The sequence below is a fragment of the Lynx rufus genome, unplaced genomic scaffold (genome assembly GCF_022079265.1).
Source record: "Lynx rufus isolate CCGP_SWC_20201006 ecotype Redwood Valley unplaced genomic scaffold, mLynRuf1.p SCAF_8, whole genome shotgun sequence".
NCBI classification, from domain to species: domain Eukaryota; kingdom Metazoa; phylum Chordata; class Mammalia; order Carnivora; family Felidae; genus Lynx; species Lynx rufus.
The window spans coordinates 50,335,837-50,360,492 of record NW_025814896.1 but is presented as its reverse complement, the minus strand read 5'-3'; the positions used below and the strand labels follow the sequence as shown (position 1 = coordinate 50,360,492).

Below are 24,656 nucleotides of genomic sequence, written 5' to 3'. Positions count from 1 at the left end.
GATTCAAGTTACGTCTAAAAGGAGTTCTCTGTGCTTCTTGGATTTCAATGCCTTTTTCCTTCCCCAGTTCAGGGAAGTTCTCAGCTATGATTTCTTCAAGTACACCTTCAGCACCTTTCCCTCTCTCTTCCTCCTCTGGAATCCCAACTATGCGTACATTATTTCGTTTAATTATGTCAGTTAGTTCTCTAATTTTCCCCTCGTACTCCTGGATTTTTTTATCTCTCTTTTTCTCAGCTTCTTCTTTTTCCATGATTTTATCTTCTAATTCACCTATTCTGTCCTCTGCCACCTCAATCCAAGCTGTGGTCACCTCCATTTTATTTTGCAGCTCATTTATGGCATTTTTCAGCTCCTCCTGACTGTGTCCTAGTCCCTTGATCTCTGTAGTAATAGATTCTCTGCTGTCCTGTACACTTTTTTCAAGCCCAGCAATTAATTTTATGACTCTTATTTTAAATTCATTTTCTGCTATATTGCTTAAATCGTTTTTGATCAGTTCATTAGCTGTTGCTTCTTCCTGGAGTTTCTTTTGAGGAGAATTCCTCCGTTTCCTCATTTTGGATAGTCCCCGGAGTGGCGGGGAACTGCAGGGCTCCTCCTCTGTGCTGTCTGGAGTAACTTGTATTGGTGGACGGGCGTAGTCAGACCTGATGTCTGCCCCCAGCCCACAGCTGGGGCCACAGTCAGACTGGTGTGTACCTTATCTTCCCCTCTCCCAGGGGCAGGACTCACTGTGGAGTGGTGTGGCCGCTGTCTGGGCCACTTGCACACTGCCAGTCTTGTGGTACTGCTTCTATGGGATCTGACGTATTAGCCAGGTTGGATCCGCAAGGTGCACAGGGGTTGGAGGGGCAGACTCCGCTCGCTTTGCCTTTGGTGGTCCGCTTCAGGAGGGGCCCTGCGGCACCGGGAGGGAGGCAGACCCACTGGAGGGATGGATCCACAGAAGCACAGTGTTGGGTGTTTGTGCAGTGCAAGCAAGTTTCGTGATGGAAACTGGTTCCCTTTGGGATTTTGGCTGAGGGATGGGCAGGGAGACAGCGCTTCCCAGCACCTTTGTTTCCTGCCAAGCTGAGCTCTGTCCTCCGGGGCTTAACAACTCTCCCTCCCACTCTCTGAGCAGAGGTTTTGACTTATAACATTCCAGATGTTAAGTCCCATTGGCTGTCAGAACACACTCCATCTGGCCCCTCCGCTTTTGCAAGCCAGTCGGGGGCTCTGCCTTGCTGGGTGGGCTGGCTGCCCCTCCACCGCCCTGGCTCCCTCCTGCCAGTCCATGTAGTGCGCACTGCCTCTCCGCCCTTCTTATCCTCTTCCGTGGGTTGCTCGTCTATGCTTGGCCCTGGAGAGTCCGTTCTGCTAGTCTTCTGGTGGTTATCAGGGTAAATTAGGCAGATGTGGGTGAAATCTAGGTGATCAGCAGGACGCGGTGAACCCAGCGCCCTCCTACGCCACCCTCTTCTCCCCAGTGTTTGTTCATTTTTGAGAGAGAGAGACAGAGCGCAAGTTGGGGAGGGGCAGAGAGAGAAGGAGACACAGAATCTAAATCAGGCTCCAGGCTCTGAGCTGTCAGCACAGAGCCTGACACAGGGCTTGAACTCATTAACCATGAGATCGTGACCTGAGCCAAAGTCTGATGCTTAACTGACTAAGCCACCCAGGCACCCCAACACTCACCTTTGAATCCTTTTTTTTTTAATGTTTATTTATTTTTGAGAGAGAGGGAGACAGAGCAGAAGCAGGGGAGGGGCAGAGAGAGACGGACACACAGAATCTGAAGCAGGCTCCAGGCTCTGAGCTGTCAGCACAGAACCTGATGTGGGGCTCGAACTCAGAAACTGTGAGATCATGACTTGAGCCAAAGTCAGATGCTCAACCAACTGAGCCACCCAGCCGCCTTTTATCACTCCCCTTTTATTTTTTTTATTTTTTTCAATATATGAAGTTTTTTGTCAAATTGGTTTCCATACAACACCCAGTGCTCATCCCAAAAGGTGCCCTCCTCAATACCCATTACCCACCCTCCCCTCCCTCCCACCCCCCATCAACCCTCAGTTTGTTCTCAGTTTTTAAGAGTCTCTTATGCCTTGGCTCTCTCCCACTCTAACCTCCTTTTTTGTTTTTTTCCCCTTCCCCTCCCCCATGGGTTTCTGTTAAGTTTCTCAGGATCCACATAAGAGTGAAAACATATGGTATCTGTCTTTCTCTGTATGGCTTATTTCACTTAGCATAACACTCTCCGGTTCCATCCATGTTGCTACAAAGGGCCATGTTTCATTCTTTCTCATTGCCATGTAGTACTCCATTGTATCACTCCCCTTTTAAAGGATAGCTGGGATGATTCCAGTTTTGGCCTATCACAAATAAAGTTGCTCTGAACATTCCTATGTAGGTTTTTTTTTTATGAACATAAGTTTTCATTTTACCAAAAGTGCAAATGGTAGTTACATGTTTAGTTTTATAAGAAAAGGCCCAACTGTTATCCAGAGTGGCTGTAACAGTTTACATTCTCACCCAGCGATCTATTTTCTTCACATCCTTGCCAGCATTAGGTGTTGGCACTATTACTTTAGCCACTCTGAGAGGTGGTGTGTGCTGAGACAGAAAGGCTGGACGGGCTGGGGTTGGTTAAGCTCTGATAAAGTGGTTTCTCTTGGGCAGGAGGGGAACAGAACGCTCCAAGTATCCCTCAGAATGGCCACTGCGTTAGTGTCTTCAGCTGCTGTAACAAAATGCCATAGGCTGGAGCACTTAAACAACAATAATTTATTGTCTCATAGTTATGGAGGCCAGAAGTCCAGGACAAGTCCGGACTGATTTGGTTGCTGGTGAGAGCCCTAATTCCTGACTTACAGACAGCTGCCTTCTCACTGTGTCCTCACATGGCCTTTCTTCTGCATGGGCACTAAGAGGGAGAGAGACAGGGTTCTACTTCTTCTTAAAAGGTCACAGTCTTGTCAGATTAGGACCCGACCCATATGAGCTTATTTAACCTTAATTACCTCCTGAAAGTCTTAACTCCAAATATAGTCACATTGGGGGTTTAGGAGCCTTGACACACGAATTTGGAGGGAACACACAGTTCAGTCCATCGCCATTACTTTGTTCCCACTTGCTATAAGCCTGAGGGGATTTTCTCTGTTGTTGAGGGCAAGACCCTGGTATGTCTCAGGAAAGTTTAGGGCTCCCCTGAGACCATCCATGACTTTTTAACTCTCACGCCAGCCAGGCGTGGCCTCCAGTGTTCATCCTTATGGGTCCCCTTTCCCTTCCTGTTTCAGGCTCCAGCCTCTGTTCCTGGTAAGCTGTGAGCACTTAGCCTGTCTTTCCAGTTATTAGGGCATTGGTTTGCCCTATGACTGCAATTCTCTGATGGATTCTAAGAGGAGTTGTTGATTTCAATTTGCTCAGCCATTTTCTTATTGGGGAGATAGAGCTCTTTACCTGTCAGGCCAGAGACTGGAGCTAATATTATGTTTCTATTTTTGTTATTGTTATTGATTGAGTGGTTGACTGATTATTTATTTATTTATTTATTTATTTTAAACATAATTTATTCTCAAGTTAGCTAACATACAATGTATACAGTGTGCTCTTGGTTTTGGGGGTAGATTCCGATGATTCATCGCTTACATACAACACCCAGTGCTCATGCCAGCAAGTGCCCTCCTCAATGCCCTTCTCCCATTCCCCCTCCACCCATCAACCCTCAGTTTGTTCTCTGTATTTAGGAGTCTCTTATGGCTTGCCTCCCTCTCTGTTTGAAACTATTTTTCCCCTTCCCTTCCCCCATGGTCTTCTGGTAAGTTTGTCAAGTTCCACATATGAGTGAAAACATGATATCTGTCTTTCTCTGACTTATTTTACTTAGCATAATACCCTCAAGTTCCATCCATGTTGTTACAAATGGCAGGATTTCATTCTTTCTCATTACCAAGTAGTGTTCCATTGTGTATATATAAACCACATCTTCTTTATCCATCCATCAGTTGATGGCATTTGGGCTGTTTCCATAATTTGGCTATTGTTGACAGCGCTGCTGTAAATATTGGAGTACATGTGTTCCTATGAATCAGCACTCCTGTATCATTTGGATAAATTCCTAGTAGTGCTATTACTGGGTCCTAGGGTAATACTATTTTTAAATAAAAAAAACCATTTTTTAACGTTTATTTACTTTTGGGGTGGGGGAGAGAGAGAGAAAGAGAATGAGAATGAGAACAAGTGGGGAAGGGGCAGAGAGAGATGGAGACACAGAAACCGAAGCAGGCTGCAGGCTCTGAGCTGTCATCACAGAGCCTGACGCAGTACTCGAAGTCACAGGGCATGAGATCATGACCTCAGCTGAAATCAGATGCTCAACCGACTGAACCACCCAGGTGCCCCTCTATTTTTAATTTTTTGAGGATAAGAATTGACCGAGAATTAAATCAGAAAATGCAAAACTGCTAGGTGCCTTGGAACTGGTGGCTGCACTGATCAGGAGGAGGGCCTGTGTGGTTGGTCAGTGTCAATCTTGCCCCTGTAGATACACAGGTACCAGGCACAGAAGGACGTGGTTTGGTGTAGGCGGCTTCCCTGAAGCCCCACCTTTTTGGTGATTGGGAGAAAAATGGCGACACCCCAGTCTCTCCTCTCTGGACCAGGTGTCGCAAACCACTATTCAGGCCATCCTCACTGTGCTGAGTCGATGCGAGTGGGTGGGTTTTGTCCGCTCCAGAGTCTCCCATGCCTCCCAGGTGCTTGGCTGGGATTCAAACCCCAATGTCTTAAACGATCCCACTCTGCCCACACGCCCTGGTTCCAGGGAAGTGCCACTCTGCTCAGCCAGCCAACAAAAGATCTCTGGCTGGCAGGTGCAAGTAAGGTCTTCTGTCCTTGGAATGACTCTTTGCCTTTTTCCCCCAGCACTCAAGGTAGCAGATTGGTTTCTCTGACTGCAGACTGTGCCTCTGAGCTAGTTACCAAGCCCAAGGCTGGTTCCCCTTCTCCCCAGGCACACGAACAGGGAAGCTGGCTCCAATCCGGAGAAGCTGGCTCCAATCTAGCTGCTGTTAGAAATTGGATACTACCACCCTCCCAAAGTTGGGAGGTACCTAATGGAAAACTGGGCAAATACTACCTGTTTGTCAGGAATAAGCCATGGACCACTGCATTCTGGAATGATAGTCAACAGTTTTGAGATTGGAAAAGCTCTTAAGATCAGAGGAAAAATTTTCTGTGGAGAGCTACATTAAAGATCTGGGTTTTGGGTTTTGTGCACATTATCTACTACTAAAACAAATATTTATTCACTTAAGTATGGGCAAATGGAGATTGTGGGGCACCATAAGAAGAAAATAAAATCTATGGGAATTTAAGGAAAAAATAAAATTGCTTATATAAAAATTAGAACTAGCAAAAGATAGATTTGCAATGTATTTAAAAGGTTGGCTAATGATTATTACGTGGAGATTATATGAGAGAAATAAAGTCTTCACAAAGACAAAAAAAAAAGAAAGAAAGAAATTGGATCTTTCTCTGTTTTTTTCCAGTCCCCAGCCCATGGTTTTTCTCTTGTCAAAATACAATCCCACACTTCCACAGCCTCTCTTTCTCTTCCTTTTATTTCTCCACAGGAGGGGATTCCTCCCCTCTGTTCTTATGCCGCCCGTTTTATCTCTCCTGGTTCGTAATCATGCACCTGTGGCCCACCAAGTTGTCCCTGTGGGCCCCTGGAGATGTATCTGTTACTCTGCAGCCTGGACTCTTAGAATTCCAAGTCCTCTGGCCTCAACACTGCTGTGTTTGAGGGAAGAGGGAACTTCGGGTCCCCCTACTTCTCCGCCATATTGACTGGCAGCTCTGATTGATTTTTATTTAAATTCTAATAAGTTTACATACAATACAATATTGGTTTCAGGATTTTATTGTGTTTTTAATTTGGGTTTGTGTATGTTCACTGTATGTTCACAGAAATTCAATGGGTTTTCATCTGTCGGTCTTGCCTCCTGCCACCTTGCTGAACTCACTCATTAGTTCTGGAGGGGTGGGTTGCCATGTTTGGCTTCTCAAGCCTGTGCCATCCTTGAGTTAAGTGCCACACCTCCTCTCTCTTGGTGCCACCTCTACCCATGTGTGGTCACCGAGTGTTCTGCTATGGGGACTGCCTGAAACTACTGGTGGGTTGTCTGGGCTCCCAGCTTTGGGTGTTTGTTTCTGTGATGAGTGTGTGGTGACCTTGCTTTGGGTCTTCTCCATTAGGTGGCCAATTCCTGGAGTTATGTAAGATGAAAACTTCCGACTGTACTTGCTTGCAGACCAGCTTCTTGTGAAATGACCCACCTGGGGCTTTCCTGGGGCCCCCTTCCTCTTTTGGGCTTATTCCTAGGACACACTTATAAATGGATTATAGGTATCCATTTGTTTTCTTTCCCTCAACTTTTTAGTATGAAAAACTGTAACGGCACAGAAAATTTGGCATAATATATACTGATCACCCACATACCACAACCTTAATTTGACTAGGTTTTTTTTTTTTTTAATGCTTATTTATTATTTTGAGAGAGAGAGAGAGAGAGAGAGAGAATGAGAACAAGGGAGGGGCAGAGAGAGAGGGAGACACAGAATCCAAAGCAGGCTCCAGGCTCTGAGTTGTTAACACAGAGCCCGATGTGGGGATGGAACTCAGGGACCGAGAGATCATGACCCGAGCCGAAGTCAGATGCTTAACCTACTAAGCCATACAGGTGCCCCCTTAATTTGGCAGTTTTTAACTTTGTGCTTTATTATTTGTTTATACCTTTCTTTGTATCTCTCTGTACTATGTGTATGTGTGTGTGTTTTCAAACCTTTTGAAAGTAAATGACAGATACAGTGATACTCTGCTCCTAAATATTTCATAGGCATCTTGTAAAAATGAATGCATCTTCTGCCTAACCACAGTGCTGCTGTAACACCTGAGACACTTAATTGTAATTACTTAATGCTGTCCAATATTCAGACCATATTTACATCTTTCTATAATTATTCCAAAATGTCTTAGATGGTAAATTTTTTGGAACTAGGATCCAGCTGAGGATGATGCGTTGAACTGTCAATGCTGTTCTGGTGGCAGAAAACAGCCACTTTATTGTGCTCACAGAACCTGTGGGTCAGGGGTTCCAGACAGGGTACAGGGCAGATGGCCTGCCTCTTCTCCATGTCACTGGTATGGGAAGATTGGACAGCTGGGGTGACCCAAAGGCCAGGGCTGGAACCATCTGGGGGCTCCTCTCCATGGGCCTGGGAGGGAGTGTCACAAAGAGGCATTCAGGTAGCGAGTGGTCCAGCAGGATCACAAGGCAGGCACAAGGCTTCTCATCTCAGAAATCTCTCCATATCACCTCCACCCAGACCCCCCCCAAGGCACAGGGAGGGACATAGGCTCATCTGGGAGGGTGAGTGTCCAGGTCACACTACAGAAGGGGATGTGGGATGAGAGATGCCATTGAGGCTGTCTTTGGAAAATATGGTCTGCTTGCTGCAATGTGTCTTTAGTCTTTTTAACCTGGAATAGCTGATTCACCCCCAAGGCTGTCTGTTTGAAGAGATCTGGCAGTTGTCTTGTAGGCCATCCCCCATTCTGGATCTGTCCAGCTGTTTCCTGATAGTGTCATTCAGTCTGCTTCTCTATCCCTTGTGTATCTTATAAACTGGAAACTAGGCCTAAAGGCATAATCACATCCAGAGTAAGCATATTTAGCACAGACATCCACTTATTTTAAAATTTGATCAGGATATGACTGCTTTTGTCTTCTGCAATAAAACTAAGGTGAATACAAGTTGGAATTAAGGTGATGGCTCAGTCAGTTAAGCATCCAACTCTTGATTTTGGCTCAGGTCATGATCTCATGGTTCATGAATTTGAGCCCCATGTCAGGCTCCATGCTGACAGCACATAGCCTGCCTGGCATTCTCTCTCCCTCTTTCTCTGCCCCTCCCCTGCTCATGCTCTGTTCCCCCGCCCCCCAGAATAAATAAACTAACTTTGGGGAAAAGAAAGAATTAAGGAGGTGATGGACACAGACACCAAGAGACAGTGGGCGCCCCACTGTCTCAGTGGGATGCCCTGAGGGGGACATAGTGGCACCTGAGTGGAGTTCTGGTCACAGGCATCTCCTGAGCTTAGTCACAGAGAGCATCAGGCAGTCCCCAAATGAGGAACTGTTGAAGGGGAAAGGTGGGGAGGTACTGTATCTGTCAGAATTTTCAGTGTTAATATATGACAGAGGCTATGGAAACATCTCACATTCAGGGAGGCTAAAACAGCCTGACAGATAAAGGTGTTGCCTAAGCTGGACCAGAAGGGGTGCTCCAAGGGTCATAACTGGGCCAGTTGACAAGACTAGGATGCAGGTGGTGTGATTCTTGTCCTGAAGCCAGAGCTGCATGGCAGCCATGTGAGAACACGCTCACCTCCTTAGGAAACATGTAACACAGGGTCATGGCTCAGAAAACCGTCTCGTGTGTGTGTGTGTGTGTGTGTGTGTGTGTGTGTACACACGTGTGCACATACGTGCAGAGAGTACCAGCCAGCCACAAAGCACACGGGGAAATGTTGCCAGCTGGTAAGTCTGGGTGAAGGGCACATGGATGTTCTCTGTAATAGCTTTGCATCTGTTATATGAGTTTGAAATTACTTCCAAAGACTAAATATTAAAAGTAACCAAAAAAATTAGCTGAAGGAAGATTCTGTTTCTGGCTGCTAAAAAAATCAAGGCTGAAGTAATGTAACAGTGCATGTTAACTCTACTGGAATTAGAGTTTAAAAAATCATAAAAACATACCATTATGAAAAAAAATCAACGCTATCCTCAGAGAATAAGATGAATGCCAATATTGAAAAATAACTTTAATTTTCACAATAAAATGTAATAAACACAAGAGATTTCCATACCAGGCACAACAACTATGAACTTACGATGTGTTGAAAATACCTCTTTACCCTCAGTTTTGAGGTTTTAAGCACAGAATGAGGTAATAGTCTGTTTACAGAGAACAGAAGGAGCAATCATCACGAGAAAAATGTGTAAACTCACTAAGCTTAAATAATCCAAATCAGAACAACTTCAAGCAAGGTTCCATCATCTGCTTCTCAAATCTTCAAAAACATAGAAATGAAATGGTTGTTAGCACAGCCCTGGGGAGAGTGGTGTGTGTGTGTTGCCAGTAGTGCTGAAAACAGGTTCAGAGAACCCCACTCTGCCAACACTTGGAGCCACTGACAGTCGGCCTCGAGAATGGACTGCTGTGGAAAAAAAGCAAATAAGCAGAAATGTGATTTATATGAAGATATTCACAACATATAGTTTAAAGTAACTGGCATTTCCATGGGGAGAGACTGTAGGGGCAGTGTTCTAGTTGCTGTTCCAGCTCATGGCGCATTCACTTAGCCACCCAGTGGGCATCTGTTGTGCATCCACCATCTGTTGGGAAGTAGATACTGGATAAAAGCAGAATATACAATTTAATCACCACCTGCACCCTGCTGAAAGATATGTTTAGGTGTTTAATGACAAAAGATCAGATCATGACCTGAGCCTACTTTGAGGAGATTCATGTACTTCAAGTTTAACAAGGTGTTTTCTTTCAGACTACTTAAAATAATAATTGGACATAACCATGAAAGAAATAAGAAAAATATGGAAGATCTTCAGAGCAGTGGTTTGGATGTTCATGATGTAGCCACCTCTGGCAGTTGAGATATGTCTCATTTCCTCAAGGGAGTAGAGCACGTTTTCGCATCCTTAGTACTGTGGCCATTTGGGGTGGGATCAGTCCTGCGCTGGAGGATGCTGAGTGCCTCCACCATGAGATGCCTTAGCCGTCCCCTTCCCAGTTCTGATAACCAGCAGTATCTCCAGACATTGCCAGATGTTCCTTGGGGAACAAAATGGGTCCTGATTGGGAACCACTGGAATGATATGAATTAAGCTCCTGGTTTAAAAAAAGTAACTTTGGCATCTGTATTTTAACTCGTTATGCTCCAGAGTCAGAAATGCAAGGATGAAGTGTCCCAGCTCAATCACAAGATCCTTCAGCTAGGAGAGGAGGCCTCTGTCCACCAGGCCCAAGACGAGAAGAACCTCATCAACATTCAGCTGTTAACACAGAGACTGGAGGAGGCCGGGCACCAGGAGGAGCTGCAGGTGAGTGGTCTAAAAACATCAGCAACAGCCTTAAAATGCCTGGAGGTAGGCTCACCCCTCAGGTAAAGAGGGGAACTTAACAAGTATGTGCTCTGGAAAATTTGTAGGCTTCAGCAGCCTTGCAAATTCTCAATATCTAAAAAAAAGTAGCAGAAAGGGATTAAATCCTGATGCTAAGAGAATAAATTGGTAGACCTCTTTGGAGGACATTTGGGGAAAATATGTGTCAGGTGCCTCAAGAATGTCAGTATGCTCTGACTTTATAATTCTACTTATGGGAATTTTATCTGAGCATCGTGGGCAGACTTAGCTGGAAGTGTTTTCATTGCTGTGGTATTTATAATAGCAAAACAGAATTGGAATCAGCTTGAATCATCAATAATACTGAATGAGTCAGTAAATTATGGTACAGTCATTAAAAATCATGTTTTCCAATAATATTTAATGTTATGGGGAAATGCTCAAGATATAATGAGGAAAGCACAGCATATAATGCTGTACCAGTGTTATTTTTTTTTTCTTTTTTTTTTTTTTTTTTTTTTTTTTTTTTTTAATGTTTATTTATTTTTGAGACAGAGAGAGACAGAGCATGAACGGGGGAGGGGCAGAGAGAGAGGGAGACACAGAATCGGAAGCAGGCTCCAGGCTCTGAGCCATCAGCCCAGAGCCCGACGCGGGGCTCGAACTCACGGACCGCGAGATCGTGACCTGGCTGAAGTCGGCCGCTTAACCGACTGCGCCACCCAGGCGCCCCTGTACCAGTGTTATTGATAGAAACACATGTGTGGAAGAAGGGCTGAGATCACAGCACAATGTTGGGGTCATGGTGGTTTAAATTTTGTCATTTTTGCTTTTCTATAAATTTCTGAAGTTTCTGCATTAAACATGTATCAGACTGATGGCGTGCCTGGGTGGCTCAGTTAGTTAAGTGTCTGACTCTGGATTTTGGCTCAGGTCATGATCTCATAGTTCATGAGATGGAGCCCCCGTTGGGTTCCCATGCTGATAGCATGGGACCTGCTTGGGATATTCTCTCTCTCAATCTCTCTCTCTCTCTCTCTCTCTCTTCACCTCCCTCCCTCCCCCGTCTCCCTCCCCTACTTCCTGCTTGCTCACACAGTCTCTGTCTCAAACTAAATAAACTTAAAAGAAATAAATAAATATGCATCAGACTGCTGAGATATTCTTGTACTTGTGAAATTATTTTTTTTAAACAGAGTGAGCTAATCCAAAAACTTGAACTTGAACTTGAACACATGAATCAGGAATGTCAGAGCCTGAGACTGTCACAGTCACAGCTGAGAGAGATCCTTGAAGAAAGTCAAAATCAGGTGGGTGTGCATGATGGCCAGTGGCTGGGTCTCAGCTGGGAGGAAAGTCAATACAGTTTAGCACTGACAGAGCCTTGTCAGGACTGGTCTGGCCAGAGAGGTTATTGGGCTGCCCTGAGGTTACATAGCTGGTGGGCACTTACCAGGCCTGAGACTGAAGTTGAGCCTAGTCCAGGGTTGGTTGACCCTGAGCAGTCCATGGGCAGAGCTTCTGTTTATGCACAAGGGAAGGAGGCTGACAAGCAGTGCTTTTGGCTGCACCATCTGCAGAACAGAAGAACAAAGGAGAGCTGTGGGTAGCCTCTGAGGAGGGGGGAGTGTCGTCAGATCCAAGGACATGAAGTGGAGTAGTCCCTTGGGTTACCAAGCTCAGTGTGCCCGTCTTGCCCTCACACAGGCTTATGTGTGCACAGAAGCCCTGAAATTGCATACACATGTGGGTGTCGAGCTCCTGCCTCCCACTTTCTCTCCTGCTCCAGCATTTACTAGTGCACCAGGCTCTAAAGGTACAGAGGTAGGAAAGTGGAGAGCTTGCAGTTTGGGACAAGCAGATGTGAGCAGGACAGGCCAAGCAGGGATGTCAGGATGCCCTGACAGCATGGTGTGCAGAGACATGAGAGAGGGGGAGCTGGTTCTTCCTGGGGGAGCAGGATGAGAGAATGGCAGGTGTGTGATGGTCTAATGTGGACTCAGATGTGCGTTGCGCTTAGAGGGCTGGGGGCTGTAGATAGAAAAGAGGGGTCATGGGAGAAGCCTCCCAAGCAGTGTGGAAGAGGTTTCTAACTCACTGGCCTGTGGCCCAGGGCCCTCACTTGAGTGTGGCACTGGCATGCCTCCCTCCTCTGAGCAACTTCACAGACTCCCTGACTGGCCCCAGATGCCACAGCTGGACTTGGCTGTGGGGTCCCCCTACATACCCAGGGCTTTATGACGTGCTATTGGGGGCTCATGTGGGCTTTCAGCCATCCCGCTGCAAACAAGCGCTCTCCCAGAGGTGCCTCTGAGTATTTGGGGGTTCCCTTCTCTGTTTTTAAGTCTGAAAGGAACCTTGAGAAATTGCCTTGACCAGCTTGAGCCCTTTGAGTCCAGGAGTCAGCATTCAGCCATTGTCATGGGCAGAAGGGACCTTACTTAAGCAGTTCTCCTGTGATGTGAGATGGTTCCCCCTTGTTATTTAGAAGAGGAACCCCCAAAACCACATTGATGGGAGTTCACATGAGGGAAATAAGAGGAGCCTGTGGGTACTTAAGGATCTTCTAGAGGAGCCATGGTAGAGTGGGCGCGGGACCACTCGGGAGGAGCCAGTGTTGTCACTGGCACAGTTGTGGGTGATTTTAAGGAGGAGCGCCCTGGAGGTCAAAGAGAGCAGGTTGGACAGGTATGAGCAGGGGGGCAGCTTGGGTGGGGCCATGAGAGGTCCTGGCAGAGGGACTTTGCACAACTCAGAAGGTGTGGTGCACGGGAGCACAATGCTGTAAGCATCACATGCCCTTGGGAATGACCATCTTGGTTCTGTGTTGCAGTACGTCAAACCACCCTCACACTTGGTAGCTTCTAGCACTGTTCATCATCATCCTTCATGGTCTGTGGGCTCACCGGTGCAGCTGGGCTGTTTTCACTTGAGATCTCAGGGGGCCATTGCAATCAAATGAGGTTAGGGCTAGCATCATCTGAAGGCACAGCTGGATCAGATGTTTGAGAGACCTCAGGTCACAGGGCTGGCATGTGGTGTTGGCTGGTAGCTGGGGGCCCACTGGTGCTCTCAGCTGGAGCACCCACACCTGGCCTCTTGGTGCCATGAGGCTGTCTGAGCATAGCAGTGAAGTTCTGAGAGGATAGGTGACCAAGCACCCTTAGAGGAGCAGATAGAAGCTGCCAGGCTTCTTAAGACTGTGTCAGGGCATTCCAGAACATCACTCCCCTGACATTTTGTTGGTCCAGCTTGGATTCAAAGGGAGGGCACAGAACCCACCTGTCCATCAGGGGAGGACACAGTCCTCACCTCTCAATGCAAGGAGAGCACAGCTCCCATCCCTCAGGGGACAGGAACAGCAGCCTGTGAGCTCAGGTGGGAGTAGCCGATGGCTGAGGTGGCTCACTGCCATGCCCCTGATCCCAGAACACAATGGCCCTCTTTTCCTGGCATGGGCTGCCCCAGTGGTCTCTGGGGACATCTTTCCCTTGTCAAGTGATAGTTGGGCAGGGGTCTCCAGAGTTGGCCCAGGCTCTAGCCAGTCTCAGTTCTGCAGGGAGGGAGATGAGGAGGGCTTGGGAGGAATTCAGCTGAGACGGTGTTATGGGCTGTTTGCCTTGCTCAGAGAGCCACAGGGTAGGGCCACAGACACAGACCTCACACTGGGCCACACAGTGGCCTCCTCCGAGGAGCTTGCACCAGGCATCTGTGTTCAGAGCAGAGAGATAGCTGTAGCAGTTAGCAGCAAGGGGCATGGGAACAGTGTGTTCTAAGGAAGAGGGCATCAGGGTGTTGGGGAGTGCTGTCAGAGAGCAGGAACAGCTTTGGAGTGGGTGTGCATTCTGACATGGAGTCACAAGGGCCTGGGCTGGGACTCAACTTCCATCTGGGGTGTCTGCAGGATGACTGAAGCATGAAAGTTGGGAGGGGGCTACATTTGTGGGGGGTGTGTTTTAGAACTGGTTCTCCTCTCTCCCTTCTCTGTCCCTCTTTCTCAAGGTTCCCAGACCCAGTTCCAGCGTGCAATTATCAGACACCAACAGGGTGTCTGAGAATTCAACTCCATTCTTATACTATCTGCCTGGAGACAGCATCAGACCCCACAGGTTAAGGGTTAAGGGTGTAGTCCTACAACACTACTCCCTACCCCCATCTCAGAAGCCAGTCATACCCCCCAGGCTGTTAGCTGTGTTTCTGACCAGCCAGCTACAGATTGGATGTTTCAACCTCCTCCTCCTGAGGTTTGACTAATTTGCTAGAGTGGCTCACAGAACTCAGGGAAACACTTAACATTTAGCAGTTCATTAAAGGATATGTTAAAGGAAACAAATCAATAGCCAGAGGAAGAGATACATAGGGTGAGGTCCCAAATATCTGTCCTCAGGGAGCTTGAGCCCCAGCCTGGGGGCGCATGGAAGTGTTCCTCCTCAAGCATAGAAGCTCTCCAAAACAGGGACCAAACAGCTGGCTCTTGGGTTTTTATGGAGGTTTCATTATATAGTCATGACTAAGTCATTGGCCACTGGCTGACTCAACCTTCAGCCCCTCTCCCCTCCTGGGAGGTTGGGGGATAGGACTGAAAATTCCAATCCTTGATCACGTGGTTGACCCTCCTGGCAGCCAGCCCCTCCCCTTGGGTGCACTTCAAAAATCACCTTCATTAATAATGAGACATCTATTTCACGTCTGTGGCTCTGAAGCATTTTTAGAATCTGTGGATGAAGACCAGATATCTCTGAAAAATATATTTTGGTCATCTGATTTTAGAAGTCATTATATTTCACTCTTCCAAAAGAGCATAGTAGCTGTCCTGGAAACTGTGTGCAGGTGTGTTTCTCTGGGATGACTCCTGTCCTAAGAACAGCCACACATGATGGTGATGACATGGCCCCCTAAGACAGCCCCTCAGAGATGCATGGGGATACAACGACCTGAGGCCTAAAGCCTCATTGTTGCCCTTGAGTGGCCATAGCTGGCATCCTCCCTGTCTCTAATCACATGGTCACCTCAGACCTATCCTAAGTGTGACTCTTGATGGAGGTACCTCCCTCTCCCATCTATGGGGCCTCAGAGGTGTGTGAGGGCTGACATACCAAGTTCTTGTAGGGTGCCAAGGAAATTCTGTATATTCTTGGTGAAGCCTCTAGAAACAAAGTGATTTAAATGGTGTTTAATAAAAGGATTGGCCAAGTTACCCACAACTCCAGTGAAATCTTGCCATCCACTGTGGTTGGGGAGCCAGGGGCTGGGGTAGTTCTGCACCTGCTGCCAGGGTCCCTTTGGCCTTCATCATATGCTCCATTGCTCTCTGTGGCCCTGGTCTCAGCTGCCTAAGGAGTATGAGCTCTCTGCCTAAAGGAAAATCACCATGCAAGGCCTGCATGGATTATAATTGTTAAACAGACTCCATGAAGTTTGCTGAAATGTAAACTGGACAGAGTATGGCATGATTCTCCCATGGGTGCAGCAGGAAACCTCAGTGTCACCACTTTGAGGCTACAGACCTGAGTCTTCTTGACTCTCTCTGTGTAGAAACTCTGGCTAAACCAGAGTTTGGCTGTCAGAATACAAATGAATAGGTTCTTTATGAACCTTACATGTAGCTGCAGATGCATGGACCAAGGAATAAGGATGCCTTGTGTGCCCTTCCATTTGTAGGGTATCTGTAAGCATGGAGTTTTGCATGTCTAGTAATGACCCCATAGCTCTCAGCAATCACACCAGCACTATCATGGCCTTCTCCCCGGTGCAGCTGCATGGAGCCAACCTGAGGCTAAGGCTGGCACAGTCCCAGCACTCGGAGGAGGTCCACCAGCTGCAGGAGCAGATGCAGTGGCTGGTGCCTCAGGACCACATGACCGAGCTGCAGCAGCTACTGGAAGAGGAGCGGCAGGCCACTCAGCAGCTCCGTGATGAGTGCATTCTCCAGAAGGAGAAGGGGAGGCGGCTGGAAACACAGTGGGTGAGTGGAGACAAGGGCCCTGAGGCCCAGCTGATGGTGCCAGGGGTGGCGAGATTGGATCACTGATCACTCAGCCAAAAACTGCATCCCAATTCGTAGAAGTCTGGTTATACCACAGCTGCAGGCCCCTGATTTTCACTGTGAACAATGTGGGATTCTAACAGGGGCCAAAGATGGATCAGGGAGGGGTGGCAAACCTCTTGGAGAAGGCATCTCCCACCCCCTCAGAGTGATAAGCCAGCTGACCCAAAAGGCCTCTTCAACATGGGGGCAACAGGTCCACCCAGACAGGTTGTCTTTGGGGGCTGCACATGTCTGTGGTAGGCCACATGGCTAAATGTTAGGGACCACACACTCAAAACTGCTTACAGGGCCAGAAATGTGGTGATACAGAGGCCATGAGGGAAGCTGTGGGTGGTGGTCCCACCCATGTAGTCCTGTGGAATCACAGGCCCTGTGTGCCAATTCTCCTGATTTCAAAGGAAAGCCAGAAACTAGATTTTTACAGAAACATTCCCAGTTTCCAAATGATGCATCTAATTTAAAAAGAATCTGAAACCATTTTGCAGACTGAAAAAAATCTACCCACAGGCACACAAAGACTGCAGAAGTTATTTATTTGGGTGCACACTGATCTAGGTAGGGGAGATACAGAAACAGACACACATGGCAAAAGCCTGTGCCCTCCTGGAGACTATATTCTGGTGTGGTGGGGAGACAAATGAAAACATGAGTCATGAGGATAGCATGTCAGATGGTGATGAGTTGATGAGTGCTCTGGAGCGGGATGGTGGCCAGAGAAGGCCTCACCAACGTGTTACTTGAGCCAAGATGTGCTGGAGTTGAGAGAACAAGCCATTCACTTATCTGGAGAGAGTGATACAAGTAGCAGGAGCAGTATATGCAAAGGCCCTGAGGTGGTAATGGCCTTATTTAAGGATAGCAAGGATGAGAGGGAAGCAAGAGGAAGATGGTGGGACAAAAGGCCAGTGAGGTGGTGGCACACACTTGGGGACCCTGGCTGTGCATCAGGCACTGCATTAGGCATCTAGAGACATAGAAACAGAGTTGTTGCCTTAAAGAGCAGGATACTGTGGCTCAGGGCATGGACTGCAGAGATTGGGATCCAGGCTTCACCATCTCCTAGCTGAGTGACTTTGGCCGTTACTTAAGTTCTCTGCTTCAGCTTCCTCATCTGTAAAAGTTGGGTGCCAGTGGTTCCCACTAAAAGCATCAGTGTGAGGCATCAGAATTGGCACTTTTAAAATGCTTGAATAGTTTGGCATGTGTGTACCCTACTTAAGTGTTTAATTTAAAAGGCTGGGGGGGGGGGCACCTGGGTGGCTCCGTCAGTTAAGCATCTGACTTCAGCTCAGGTCATGATCTCATGGTTCGTGAGTTTGAGCCCTACATCAGGCTCTGTGCTGACAGCTCAGCCTGGAGCCTGCTTCAAATCCTGTTTCTCCCTCACCCTCTGTCCTTCACCCATTCACATTCTGTCTCTCTCTCTGAAAAGTAAATAAACATTAAAAAATAATAATAAAAAAAATAAAAGGCTGAGAAAACACCTACATCCTGAAATGCCACAGTGTAGTTCATTGGGAAATGTCGGGGTGGGAGGGTGTGGAGATAGGAGCCTGAGGACAAGAGGGTGCTTCCATGAGGAAGAAATTGGAGCAAGACTCAAAAGGTTGGTAAGATTTGATGTTTGTGAAGCATAAATCCTAATGAAGAATAACCTATCCGCATTGTGCAAAAATGTTAAGCAGGAAATAAGTTCACCCGTGATAGAATATTGACAAAACAAAGAAATTTAATCAGAAATCCTTTAAAAATACTCAGTAACACATTTGGGGAAACTCACTTTGGAGTAATTTATGATTAAATGCCCAGGAAAACAGTCTGCTAATTCTTGAACTACAAAGAGCAGTGTCAGCTTTGTGACCTGTGGCAGAACATTGTGTGTCTGTTACTCTGTGCAGATGAAAGGCTCTCCCTTTGCTCTCAGATATGTACATTTTAGCTAATTTCCACTCTGAAGTAAATAAGCCTGAGATGATTCTTTTAGAAATGTAAATTATTGGGGCGCCTGGGTGGCGCAGTCGGTTAAGCGTCCGACTTCAGCCAGGTCACGATCTCGCGGTCTGTGAGTTCGAGCCCCGCGTCGGGCTCTGGGCTGATGGCTCAGAGCCTGGAGCCTGTTTCCGATTCTGTGTCTCCCTCTCTCTCTGCCCCTCCCCCGTTCATGCTCTGTCTCTCTCTGTCCCAAAAATAAATAAACGTTGGAAAAAAAAAAAAAAAGAAATGTAAATTATTGGTCTGTAACCTTTTGTGACAGGAAGAACATGAAAAGGAGCTGAAAGACACTGAGGAGCGGGTGGAAGAGGTGGGAAGGGCTCTGAAGAACGTGGACATGCTCCTCCAAGAGAAAGTAGCTGAGCTGAAAGAGCAGGTCAGTGATGGATGTCTGTCATTGCCACATGCACTTTCTGAACTTTCTCCTTCCATGGGTGTTCAAGTAGCTAATTCAGGGAGAGACTGTCCTCATAGAACACAGAGAGCCCCCATGTTCATTTGGAACCACTGAACCTAGGGCTCCATCTAAACTTTGAGAAACTGAATGTACAAATTTTTTTCAGAAGATTAACAGCTAAAATCAATCAATAGAAAAATTGATTTTTTAAAATATATTCCCTACACTGTATTTGTATATTGTGTTTGTTTTGGGAATTGTTTTAAGGTACATTTGAGAGGTGTTCACATAATCTCAGAAAGGATGTTCATTTATTCATTTATTCAGTCACTGGACAGATACTTACTGAGCACCTGTCATGTATCATGGCATTCATTGTTCTAGGAAGACTCTAAGATGGGCCCTCCTGGGCCTTACGTTCTGGCAGTGGAGACAATAACAAGATATATGACCTCAGGTGATGAGAAATGCTCACTCTCAAGAAGAGATGGATGGCACGTGGTGGGGATGGTTGGGGACCACTCTGAAGAGATGGCATGGGAGCAGACACCAATGACAGCCATGGAAGTCTGGTTCTGAACCCCCCCTTCCCCCCCCAGTGGAGGCCAGGTTGGCTTTTTGGAAGAGAGGTGCTCATGTGGTGGGACTGTCCTATGCAGTGTTGGGCTAAATGCCTGTAGCACCTCCAGTCAATGGGAGTGTCATAAAAGGGCACCCATGTGTTTCCCTGTGTGCTAGGGGACATGCTAGACCCCGAGCAGGAGGGGCATCCAAGCAGAGGAGCAGTTCAGGTATATGTCCTTAGATGGGACCAAGTGGAGTACATTAGCAGACTGCCAGGGAGGTGGCTGTAGCTGCTATGAGCTGATGGGTGGGTGCAGGTGGGCAGGACCCCCTCAACGTTAGGAGTTTGGATTTTATTTTACTTTTTTTTTAATGTTTATGCTTAGAGAGAGAGAGAGAGATACATAGAATGAGTGGGGGAGGGGCAGAGAGAGAGGGAGACACAGAATCCTTAGTAGGCTCCAGGCTTTGAGCTATCAGCACAGAGCCTGACACAGGGCTGAAACACACGAACCATGAGATCATGACCTGAGCTGAAGTTGGATGCTTAACCAACGAAGCCACCCAGGTGCCCTGGGATTTTATTTTATTTCTGATGGCAGTTAGAAGCCATCTGAAGATTTTAAGCAAGAGCATGATATGATCTATATTTTTAAATAAATCACTCTGGGGGAAAAGAAAATATTTGGGCTTCAATAGGCTGCAAAGACCAATAAAAAGAAGGCCATAGCTGTTCTGCTTGATGAAAGCCCACAGTTGAATTCAGCCAGCAAGGTCAATCAGTAAGAACTGGTGGCTGGGCAGCCAGCATGGAGGGTGCTGGGAGGGGGAGGCAAGGCTAGAACGAAGCAGGAGACAGAGAAAAGGCTCAGCCAAACACCAGCTACTCCAGAATAGTTCTGTTCAGAGCTAGAAGAAATTAAGTATGAGAGTCTGCAGAAATATTTTCATTATAGTAGTCAAGTCTGTTTAGAGGGCTCCTGAACTGAGCCCAAACAGGATGAAATGTCCAGGCCACCTCTTGTTCCCTGGGAGGTGGGAGGTCCCATTGGGAGTCACACCTCCCTTCCTGACCATGCTCCTGGCTTTGCAGCTCCCTTTCTGCCATCCACTGACTCTCCAAGTGTTACAGACACTTGGTGACCCCCCTTGCCCTACGGTCATTCTCTTACACAAAGCCACAGTTTGCTTCCTCTTGCCTGGCAGATCCTCAGTCTTGGTTAAATCCTGTGGCTCCTGCACACCTGCCCCTGTGCGGTGAGGTCCTGTCCACAGCCCTACACCCACCCCACCCCACCCCACCCCACCTCAGAACTAGCTTATGCTCTAGCCAAGTGAACCAGCCACCTGTGACCGTGCATGTGCCACAACGCCCAGACCCTCCCTTCTCCCAGGCCCTCACTGCCACCTGAATCCAAAGGTAAAGGAGCCCTGGCCCTGCCTCTGCCCCTTTTTACCAAAGTACCTGCAGAGGGTTATCTGGACACCCTCACCTGCCTTCCCATGTGTTCACTCATGTCACTGGCTGAAGTCCAAAATGTTGGTGTTGTGGTGGATGCCCCCACAGTGTCTGCAAGTGAACCCGCCAGCTCAGCCTCAGAAGGGATGCAGAACCCAGCCTCTTCTCACTCCCACTCTCATCCTCTGTGCCCTACAGTGTCCTTGTTTCCTCCTGGGCTATGTTCTCAGTGCAGGAGTGGCAGCAGTGCTTTCCCAACATGGTTGAGGTGCTGGCCCTTCTACTCGGAGCCCTCCAGGCCTCTCACAGCCCTAAGAGTACCAGGCAGAGTTCCTACAGAGGCCTCCAAGGCTCTGCAGGATCTAGTTGCCCCCAGCCCTCGGTGGCACCCAGCCAGCGTGTCAGCTGTAACTTCCTTTCAGTGGGCTTCTCACTGCCATGCCCCCCCAGCCCCAGGTCTCTGGCCATTCCAGCCATCCCCAGCCTGGCCAGGCTCTGGATCTTTGCACCTGCTCCTCCCTTTGCCTGGAATGTTCACATCCAGACAGGCTCAGTGCTCCTTGCCCTGCTTTGTTCAGATCTCTGTTCAAATGTCAACGGACAGAGAAGCTTTCCCTATTCACCCCAACCGAAATAGGAACTCCCTCAGCTATCTGTTGCCTCCTGGTGAAACCAGTAACCTGAGTGTTAATAGGACTAGGAAGTGCAGCTGTAACTTTTCACCAAGATCTTTTTTGTTTGCCTGTAAACATCCCTGACTCTTCTCCTTGGGGGAGGCAGGTTAGAGTCCAGCCCTCCCATCTTCATCTCCTCCTTTGGCTATCTCTCCTTGACACATAACTCCATGCTGAGTGATTGTGTTTGCTGTACATCAGGCAGGCAGACTTGAGTTCGGTTATGTGGGGTTTTCTCTTAGCACTTGTCATGCCTCCACACCATGTATTTGTTTCTGGCATGTCCACTTCCATCAGAATATGTGCTCCTGAGAGCAAGATCATTGCGCAGTATGTCTGGCAGTACTTGTTGAATGAATGAATGTAGTATTGACTTTTGAAGCCCAAGGCTAGGACCCCGGTTGGCATTGTATCTTGAACAAGGACTCATAACTAGAGTCGGCTTGTGTCCCCATCGCCATGGCTATCGTGTGTGGTGACCAGCCCATGCACTTGGGGTTCCCAGGGTGGATGTAGTGTCAGAGTGTGTCCTGTGAGACATGGTGGCCCTGCAGAGCACACTGGTAAGAACCAGAATGACATGTTTTATATTATGTTGAGTAGTCCTTTTTAAAGACTGGTGATTTTAGGGCAGCTGGATGGCTCAGTCGGTTAAGCATCCAACGTCAGCTCAGGTCATGATCTTGCAGTTCACGAGTTCAAGCCCTGCATCAGGCTCTGTGCTGATAGTTCAGAGCCTAGAGCCTGCTTCGGATCCTGTGTCTCCCTTTCCCTCTTCCCCTCCCCTGCTTGCACTCTGTCTCTCTCAAAAATGAATAAACGGTTAAAAAAAATTTAAGGCTGGTGATTTTGATCTTTTTTATATCTTCATTTCATGGTAAAATCAACTCTCATAAAGTTGACTTAAATTTCATCTTTCATGCCAGGTTTAATAAAAATTGTCATTATACCCAATGTTTGTGTATGAGATATGTAAAAACCCTGGAACTGTGTTCCAAACACACTTGAAAGAGTGGGAGGGGCAAGCTGTCATGCAACATTTCTGCACTAGAATGATAGTAAAGTATGGTTTTTCTCTCCTCCCTAGTTTGAAAAGAACACAAAATCTCATTTGCTGCTCAAGGATCTCTATGTGGAAAATGCTCACCTGACAAAGGCACTTCAGGTCACTGAAGAGAAACTACGAGATGCTGAGAAGAAAAACTGCATCCTGGAAGAAAAAGTTAGAGCTCTCAACAGACTCATCAGTAAGATTGCTTCAGCTTCCCTCTCTGTGTGAAGGTTGCTTGTTTTCCTGGAATTCATTTTGAAAGAATATCTTTTAAAATTAAGCCACCATGATGTCATAATATCCTAACGTTCATTGGTTGTGCACCCTTGGACATAGATTTCTGATTTCTTGTTCGCCTTACACGCGTTTAAAAATGTCTACTGTGCCAGCTGCTCAGGAAATAGACATGCTGGAAAAGACTACATTTTTATTAGTAGTCCTGGGTAATTTCTCTGGTAAAATTCTCAGTTTTGCTACTCATTGGTGAAACAATTATGGGTAGCTTTCAGTGAAGTAAGACTAAAAGAAAAATGGTAAAATCAATCAATTTCAATGTTGTACTTTTGACCTTGGCTACAGAGAGTAAAATGAAAAATAAGGGCTCTGGACAGTTTCATCTTTTCACTGTTATTGCTTTGGGTTTAGATCATTAGCATTCTCAAGCTGTGTCTGTACAAACATTCTAGAAAGACTCCTTGCTGAGACTGTCAACCCTGCGATCAAAGACAATGGAGGGGAAGCCCCCTCTTCAGGGACTGCTCTACCACAGGAAGATGTTTGGAGAGCGCTTATTTTAGGTCTGTGGTCTCAGGGATGATGGTATTGCGAATGCAATCTTTCCCTCATTGAAATGTCATCACACTGGAAATTGTATTATATGTAAAGAAAAAAGAAAAGTCTAGTTTTATATCCAAAATATACATAAGTTATGGTTATTTGGTTTATGAGAATAAACTACTGTACAATGAAGAATCACTGTATTTACAAAAACTCTTTTCTATTAAAATTGTTTTAACTTCTAAGTTTAAGTTTTTATTAAATATTTTAAATAGAAAAATAGTTTTATAAGAAACACTCCTGTGCCCATCAACTAGATGTATTAAAATCCTTCTGCTACATGTAGATAGAGGTGCAGCCCCTGTTCTGTTGCTGTCAACCTCCTTCTCCTTCCTGGAGTCAGCCACTACCCTCAAGCTGCTGTGCCCTGTCTCCTTCTGTCTGTCTTAAAGCACTATGGAAATACACAAAAGACTGGAATAGGGGTGCCTGCCTGGCTGGCTCAGTTGGCAGAGCATACGACTCTTGATCTGGGGATTGTGAGTTCAAGCTCCACATTGTGCATGGAGCCTACTTAAAAAGACCAGAACAGATGGAAAGATCAGTTCTTGGATAGGGAGACTCAACAACATAAAGTTGGTTCTTCTAAATTAACTGATTAATGTAATATAGCTCCAATAAAAACACAAGTGGGTGTTCCTTTCTCCAATCAACCCCTTGTCCAGAGTTGGACAGTTCTAAAGTTTACATGTACAGCTAGATAAGCAAATAAAATAATATGGAAAATTTTAAAAAGAAGAGCAATGAATGGGAACTAGTTCTACTAGTTGTTAAAATAGTTTCAATATAGTTTGAGTTACATGGTTGTATACATTTGTCAAAACTCATCAAAGGGCACAGTTCTTCATTCACTGTGGACTTCTGGCTGGGACTGGAGTAACAAGGAGATTGGATCTAGTAGACATGAACAACACTATCAAACAATTGACATTTATAGTCTCCAACAACAGCAGAAGTGCACCTAGAGTATTTACAAGGATAGACCATGTTGTGGACCTTGAAACAAGTCACAAAAAAATTAAAACAATTTAAGTCATACAAAGTACTTTCTCTGACCATAATGGAATTAAATTAGGAATGAAGACCGGAATGATATCTAGGAAATGCTAGAATATTTAGAAACAATAATACACTGTTAAATAATTCATGAACTATTCAGTTCATGGAAATCAGGAGAAATTAGAAAATATTTTGAACTGAAAGGAAATGAAAACACAACTTAGCAAATTTGAGGTGTGGAGCTAAAGCATTACTTAGTGGAAAATTCATAGTCTTAGATTCCTGTATTAAAAATGTCTCAAATCAATGACCTCCACTTCCACCTTAAATAACTAGAAAAAGAAGAACAAAGAAGCCCAAAGTGAGCAGAAGAAAGGAAATAATGAAGATCACAGAAGTCAAGGAATAGAAGAACAATGGTGGCAAACTACACACTATAGG

The 24,656-nt window shown here is 46.4% G+C and overlaps 1 protein-coding gene across 1 annotated transcript in view; it reads left to right on the top strand.

Moving 5' to 3' along the window:
* Positions 1-23,140, top strand: part of NINL (ninein like) — a 175,163-nt gene extending 152,023 nt beyond the window's left edge. The window contains exons 22-26 of the mRNA XM_047068429.1: positions 10,014-10,172; positions 11,390-11,503; positions 15,949-16,158; positions 18,497-18,610; positions 22,416-23,140. Coding sequence (XP_046924385.1) covers positions 10,014-10,172; positions 11,390-11,503; positions 15,949-16,158; positions 18,497-18,610; positions 22,416-22,607 — 789 coding nt within the window. The 3' untranslated portion in view covers positions 22,608-23,140. The remainder of the gene's footprint in view (positions 1-10,013; positions 10,173-11,389; positions 11,504-15,948; positions 16,159-18,496; positions 18,611-22,415) is intronic.
* The last annotated feature ends 1,516 nt before the right edge of the window (positions 23,141-24,656 follow it).